This window comes from Bison bison, unplaced genomic scaffold (genome assembly GCF_000754665.1).
Source record: "Bison bison bison isolate TAMUID 2011002044 unplaced genomic scaffold, Bison_UMD1.0 scf7180017864465, whole genome shotgun sequence".
Lineage (NCBI taxonomy): Eukaryota > Metazoa > Chordata > Mammalia > Artiodactyla > Bovidae > Bison > Bison bison.
In genome coordinates, this window is record NW_011495026.1 from 7,506,216 (window position 1) to 7,514,174 (window position 7,959).

The 7,959-nt window shown below is 38.5% G+C and overlaps 1 protein-coding gene across 2 annotated transcripts in view; it reads left to right on the forward strand.

Annotated features, from left to right (window-relative positions):
• The window catches only part of ANKRD50 (ankyrin repeat domain 50), a 40,421-nt gene that overhangs the window by 26,620 nt on the left and 5,842 nt on the right, over positions 1 to 7,959 (forward strand). The window contains exons 3-4 of one of the 2 annotated variants that reach the window (XM_010860261.1): positions 2,622 to 2,851; positions 5,899 to 7,959. In XM_010860261.1, the coding sequence (XP_010858563.1) occupies positions 2,622 to 2,851; positions 5,899 to 7,959 (2,291 nt within the window). The remainder of the gene's footprint in view (positions 1 to 2,621; positions 2,852 to 5,898) is intronic. The other variant, XM_010860262.1, reaches the window with a different exon arrangement.

Sequence of the window (7,959 nt, forward strand, 5' to 3'; positions counted from 1 at the left end):
TTGATGGGATTGTCATTTTATGAAATGATGAAACGGAGCCTGGTAGAAAAAGTGGATCTGTGTGTCACTTCGTGGTGTAGGTATCCCCATATGGTGCTTTTGTTGAAATAAATGAAAGGAAACTGAAGATGGGAGGTCTGAGTCTAGTAACATTTTTATCTAGTGTTTTGAAGTAGCAGTTTTCCTATTAATTGCCATTCACTCATGAAGCAAACTTTATTGAGTGTTTGTGATGTGCTAATAATGGTTTTGAGTGCTGGGCATCTGGCAGCACAAGAGAGGCGTTGTCCGGGGCAGGGGGCAGCATGGAAGTGGAGGAGCTTCACTCCAGCCTTACAGTGAAACCAGTACACAGTAATACAGTAAGTTCCTTTGAGAATACGATCAGCAGTGCGTGCAAAGCAGGATCAGGTGTTAGGGCGACGGCAGTACGTGACGAAGACGATTTAAGATATCGTGATCAGGGAAATGGAGAAGGCAATGGCAGCCCTCTCCAGTGTTCTTGCCTGGAGAATCCCAGGAACAGGGGAGCCTGGTGGGCTGCCGTCTATGGGGTCGCACAGAGTCGGACACGACTGAAGCGACTTAGCAGCAGCAGCAACAGATCAGGGAAAGCATCTTCAGGAATAAACTTTGTGTTGAAACCTGAAGGAAGAGCAGTTCTGCCTGGGGGAGCTTTCTAGGCAGAGGGAGTACCAAGTACATAGACCCTGACTGGAGAAAAGCTTGGTGTTAGAAGTGAAAAGAGAGCAGTGTGGCTGGAACCAAAGGGAGATCTCAGGAACGAGTCCTAGGATTTTAACTAAAGAAACTAGGGGGGAAATGGGATACCACTAATTGACATGGAGAGATGAGTGGGGAGGAACTTGTTTGAAATTGAGAAAGAATACTTTTTAAAACATATTAAATCTGAGATACCTGTAGGACATCCACAAGGAGATGGCAGCTTTGAGTTTAGGGGTGAGGTCAAGGCTAGGAAAAATTGCTCAACATTTTTAATGCCATAGATTGACTTCTGGTTTTAACATGATTGAGTGAGTCCTTAGAAACAGTCAAATAGAAAGAAAGTAAAACTACCAGAGACCTGTAAACCCCAACCTCAAGATAAACGTAGAAGTTAATGTCAAATGGCGATGCAGACAAAACTGACAGAACATTTTTATATGCATACCATGAACATTATCACAAACACAAAGGCTCTCATTTAGAACTGGAGACAGGAGACTTACGCTGGAAGTTTCCCTGCACCCAGTTAAGCAGAAAGGAAGAAGAAAGAGGGCAGGGAAGAGTGAGTCGCACACATGAGCTATATGTGAGAATCAGACATTTGAAGATTGTGGGGAGGGGATTGTGGGGAGGGGATTGTGGGGAGAAAGGCTGCCTTATGTACATCCCCACAGCTTCTCATCTTAATTGGCTGGAGAGAAGTTAAAGCACAAAGAACTTGTTCATGCCCATAACTCTTGGTCATAAGGAGATTTCTTAGAAACCTAAACACTGGATACACTAGCCTGCAAAGGAAAGAAGTTCTCTTATTGAAGAGCTGTCACAAGATATATACAAATATATCTCAAAAACAGTAGGGAGAAGGGGTCTGCAAAAGAAAGCTAGTATGGCTGGAGCAACCTTGTAAAATTTTAACTCTGCCACCGTAGGAACTCTGGAGGCAGTGGGTGAAGACATACGTTGCTATGGTTCCCGGGTGAAAGACAGGACAGTAGCTTTTGGAATACAGTGATAATGCAGACCAAGGTGGGATTGAGATATTTTATAAAGAAATATTGACAAAACTTAGTGATAAATTGGATCTTGGTTGCTACTGGAATTGAAAGATTAAGAGAGTTGTAGAAAGGATCATCTGTAAATTTCTGGTGTTCATAATTAGATGGAGTTTGTCCTCTTCACCATTGTATCTTTTAGTACTTCATGGAGCACATGGAATGCTCCTATACATATTTGTTGAAAATGAATGAGTATTATTTTAGTTATGAAAAAGTTGCATTCAACTTCAATATAAACAGTCTGAGTAGGAGATGTGTTCTGCTGTAGAATTAAACCTAATAATTTATTCTTTACACTGAAATTTGACCATACATCAAATGAGACCTAGACTGCAGTTTATCTTTGAAAAGTCTTTTAAAATAAAATTTGTGTGTGACAAACTAGATCAAGTGCAGTCTATTTGTGAAAGACATGATAAAATCCTGTATAAAGAAAGTGATATTTTTTTATATTATGGAAGTGATCCCCAGTTTTTTTTTCCTTTACATTTTAGCTTTGTTATAAACATTTCAAGCTTTTATTATTGATAAAAAAATCAGAAAAGGAATATTGAAGTCTTGTTTTCTCCAGTTCTTACTGCGTTTCTGAAGTATACTGAATCACTGATTCACCCACACCTTCATACATTTTATTGTGGAAAATGTTGTTTTTGAAAAAGTGAACTATTTAGGACCAGTATTCATATTAAGGTAAGGAATTGAAACGTGTACAGTATTTTTATTCTAAAACTTTATCTTTCTTCAAACAGTATTTATAACCTGTAGTTCTAGTGTTGGGATAATAAATCTTAATATCATAGCCAATAACACTGCAAGTGCTCACATGGATGTGGTTTACAGGTGCGTCCTGCTCCCTCTTTTGGGAATGAAGCCACCCCAGCAAAGCCTCTATCTTCTTGTGGATTCTGTGGACGAAGGGTGTAACATTACTGAAGGTGAACAGACGTCCACCAGCTTATCTGGGACTGTGGCAGAGCTTTTGGCTGGTCACCACGAGTTCTTTCCACCGTGGCTATTGCTTCTCTGTTCTGCCCGAAAACAGAGCAAAGCTGTTACTAAAATGTTTACTGGTAAGTGTAATTCCTGCCATCTGCAAATGTTTTCACTGCTGAACTTAAGACTTGTATTTCTTTCTCAGAGGAGAGTACTCAGTTGAAAATTTGGTCCTTGTTTCTGCTGTTCTCTCAGCTGTTCTGTTCTGTTAGCGATTTTCAACTTTTTAAAGTGGTATTAAAAACAGGCCATAAAATATTTTAAGTTAATTTAATAGTAACTTTTTTTTTTAAGATTCTTTACCTAATAACTTCCTTAGCAAAGGTGAGGGCTACATATTTTATGCTGATGTTTCCTGATCGGCTTATATTTCTTCTAACTAGACTGAGCATCCTGAGGGTCCGGAATATGCCTCCTTAAAAATCAATGGCAGTTTGTCTAAGATGTTTTTCCTGGTTTTAGAGGAGAGACAGAGTCGACAGCCTTTGAGGGTACCTCTTGAAGTAGATCCTTTATTTTTTTAAACCCTTTTCCTATGTGTGAGAAAGTAATCTATGTAATGTTTAAAAGTACGTGATCAGGTTTTTTTTTTTTTTCTTTTCTTGTTTCCTGACTTTACTTTTTTTTTTTTTAACTCCCACAGTAAAGTTTACTTACTTACTTACTCCTATTAGATTATGTAAAGTGCTTTTTTTTTTTTGTGCTGTGGGAATGAAAAGGAGCATAAAACAAGGACCACTCACAGGATTTATAGTGTAATTGGGGAGATAATAATTAAGTTATTGGTTAATTAGCTGTATCACTTTAAAATAGTTCTGTACATCTTATATAAGGGTGAAATCTTACTAATTTGCTAAAACGGCTTCCTTTAACCAGATTTATTCCCTCTCTTTTCAATTGCCTTACTAATAATACCTTTTGATTTGGTTTCCATTATGCTATTCTGTTTTGTTGTTATTGGAAATTGAGTTGATAAAAGTCAGGGAATTAACAGGATGAACTTGGATATCTCTTAGTATGTCAGGTACAGGTAAAGTTGAAGCCCCTTTTGGTTTATTTCATCTCATTTCTTTCCCTTCTTCATTTGAGACAACCAGTGTTATTGGTTTATTTTTGTCCTTTTAGCTCATATTTTTCATTTTGTCTATTTTTATATTTTACATAAATGAAATGCTGCATACACCATCCTAGCTCTTCCCATTCACTGGCTGTGTGACCTTATGTAGCTTCCAATACAGTCTGTGCCTCAGTGCCTTCATCTATGAATCGATGGTTATTACATGTTTCTATTACTTTCCCCATAGAGTATTTTTGTGTGTGAGTCTAAATGACAAGTCTTATTATGCGACTTAGAACAATGCCTAGTACATAATAAGTGCTTCATAAATGTATCACTGCTATTGTTATCATTTCACTAAATGAAAAAAAAAATCAAACAACAAAAACAATGTTTTTGAGCCTTGTTTCTATTACTACTTTTAAACCCAGTTCATTGCTTTTAACCGCTGTATATTATTCCTTCCCATGAATAAATCTCTAGTTTTTCCATTATTCTGTTTATGGACATTATTTCAGTTTTTCATTATTACAAGAAATGCTTCATGAATGTGCTTAAACACACCTTCTTGTGCACATGTGCTATAAGTTTATATTATAAAACATGTGGAATTACTAGAGAATAGAGTGTGTACATTTTGAGCTTTAATTTTGACAAACTGCTATCTAGTGTGCTTGAAATAATTTATGTTCCTGCCGGCAAAACATGAAATTTCCCTTTTCTCTATATTTTTGTCGGTTAACATTTGTTATTTTCAGATCTGTTTTTTCTGCTGTAGGGGCTTGTGCTTGATTTTCCCTCTGACTGGAATGATCTTCTCCTGATTCCCAAATCCAGCTTTTATTTATCTGCTGCTGCCACTGCTTTGGTTGTTGCAGCTTTTAGTGATTCTTATGTAGACTTTAATAAAGACTCTGTAAAAAGTTTTGCCCCAAGTGTTGACTCACTCTAGCTGTTTGTCTTCAGTGATGTTAGAATAGTCTTTCAGAATACAAATCCGCTCACATTATTGTCTTGGTTCTCACTGACTTCTGATAACAAAATCCAAGTCTCATTTCTTCACATAGTACCTGGAATATAGTAGGTTATATATATATATATGTATGTGTGTGTGTGTGTGTGTGTGTATTCATACTTGTTTTTTTCAGTTGAGTGAGAGTATTTTACTCAGTACTAATTGACCATCACTGATCTTTGCTGCATTTCTAGATTTATTCCTCTTAAGAAAGAGTTCATTCACTCAGCATTTTTTTCCTCTGGAAGATGAATTACACAATTGTCTAATAAATCCATATCTATAAAACAGGATATCATCTCCCTTCCAAAAATGAAATTATGATTCCTTTCAAAGAATTTAAAGTGAGTTTTGAATAGCTGTTAACTAGTATGCTTTTAGGTTGGTTTGAATTTTATTAAGCTGCTTTATTTTTATGTGCTAAAGTTTTGTTAACATGGTTTAACCAAGTTGTATCTTCAGATTGGAGCTGTTTTTGACAATCTAAGATTTAATTATTTAAATTTAGTGACATGTAAAATAATGTAATTTAAAGGTGGTGACAAGTGCTATTCTAATTGTATGCAAATATTCAATTCCATAATTAAGACTAGTGTACATTCAGTTATATGCAGAGACATACGTAAATTTTTCACATGGAAAAGATCAGCTTATAAAAACAAATCTTATTTATGTCTTCTGCAGCTTTTTTCCCTAATCATTTGAGAGGGATCAAAAAAACTTCCCAAAGTGCTTGGATATAGCTAAAGATTTCTAATGCTCTAATGATAAGCGTTTAGTTGAAGTTGAGAGGAGCACTGAACCACTAAACAAATAAATAGTTCCCTTTGTGGACAGTAAAATGAAATAATTTATCTGTCATCAGCGTGTTTTTCCAGAAGGAAAAAAAAAAACCTGTTTATTTCTAGGTATTGATTGACTTGTTTATTAGTATTAATTGACTTGCTATTAATTTATTTGATTATTAGTTTGTCACATGTTGAACACATTCTCTTTGAAATATGGCAACTTTGATAATCATTTTCAATTGACACCTACTTTTTTGTCCTTAGGTTTTCGAAAAATAAGTTTAGATGACCTTCGGAAGGCATATATCGTTAAGGATGTTCAGCAGTACATCCTTCATCGTTTAGATCAAGAAGAAGCTTTGCGACAACACCTCACGAAAGAAACTGCAGAGATGTTAAATCAACTGCACATTAAAAGTAGCGGGTGCTTTCTTTATCTAGAACGAGTTCTCGATGGAGTTGTAGAAAATTTTATTATGTTGAGAGAGATTCGTGACATCCCAGGAACTCTAAATGGTCTGTATCTCTGGCTGTGTCAAAGACTTTTCGTAAGAAAACAGTTTGCAAAGGTTCAGCCTATCTTGAATGTGATTCTTGCAGCCTGCCGGCCTCTGACCATAACAGAATTATATCATGCAGTATGGACAAAAAATATGTCATTAACCTTGGAAGACTTTCAACGCAAGCTAGATGTCCTCTCCAAACTTCTTGTTGATGGACTTGGAAATACTAAAATACTGTTTCACTACAGTTTTGCAGAGTGGCTCCTGGATGTGAAACATTGCACTCAGAAGTATTTATGCAATGCAGCAGAAGGACACCGAATGTTGGCTATGAGTTATACCTGTCAAGCCAAGAATTTAACACCATTGGAAGCACAAGAATTTGCGTTGCACTTAATTAATTCGAACTTACAGTTAGAGACAGCTGAGTTAGCTCTGTGGATGATATGGAATGGCACACCTGTCAGAGACTCCCTATCTACTTTAATACCCAAGGAACAAGAAGTGCTGCAGCTGTTGGTGAAAGCTGGCGCTCATGTCAACAGCGAAGATGATCGCACATCATGCATCGTCCGGCAGGCCTTAGAAAGAGAGGATTCCATTCGGACATTATTAGACAATGGAGCTTCAGTAAATCAGTGTGATTCGAATGGGAGAACGTTACTGGCTAATGCGGCTTACAGTGGCAACCTCGATGTGGTGAATTTACTGGTCTCTAGGGGAGCAGATTTAGAAATAGAAGATGCTCACGGACACACACCGCTTACCCTGGCTGCTCGACAAGGACATACCAAGGTGGTTAATTGTCTGATTGGTTGTGGAGCAAATATTAATCACACCGATCAGGATGGCTGGACAGCATTGAGATCCGCGGCTTGGGGTGGTCACACGGAGGTTGTGTCTGCACTGCTTTATGCTGGCGTAAAAGTGGACTGTGCAGATGCCGACAGCCGAACAGCTCTGAGAGCAGCAGCCTGGGGAGGACATGAGGATATTGTGCTGAACTTGCTCCAGCATGGTGCTGAAGTCAACAAAGCTGACAATGAAGGCCGAACTGCTTTGATAGCGGCTGCCTACATGGGACATAGAGAGATTGTGGAACACCTGCTGGATCATGGAGCAGAAGTCAATCATGAGGATGTCGACGGCAGGACTGCACTCTCTGTGGCTGCACTTTGTGTTCCTGCAAGTAAAGGACATGCATCGGTCGTTAGCCTTCTGATTGATCGAGGTGCTGAAGTTGATCACTGCGATAAAGATGGCATGACGCCCCTGCTGGTGGCTGCCTATGAAGGACATGTCGATGTGGTTGACTTGCTTCTAGAGGGGGGAGCTGATGTCGACCACACGGATAACAATGGGCGTACACCCCTCCTAGCTGCCGCTTCTATGGGTCATGCCTCAGTTGTAAACACGCTTTTGTTTTGGGGTGCTGCTGTGGACAGCATTGACAGTGAAGGGAGAACAGTGCTTAGCATAGCTTCAGCCCAAGGAAACGTTGAAGTAGTCCGTACTCTGCTGGACCGGGGCTTAGATGAAAATCACAGAGATGATGCTGGATGGACACCTTTGCACATGGCAGCTTTTGAAGGCCACAGATTAATATGTGAAGCACTTATTGAACAAGGTGCTAGAACAAATGAGATCGACAACGATGGGCGGATACCTTTCATATTAGCTTCACAAGAGGGTCATTATGACTGTGTTCAAATATTACTGGAGAATAAATCCAACATTGATCAGAGAGGTTATGATGGAAGAAATGCTTTGCGGGTCGCTGCGTTAGAAGGACACCGGGACATTGTTGAATTGCTTTTTAGCC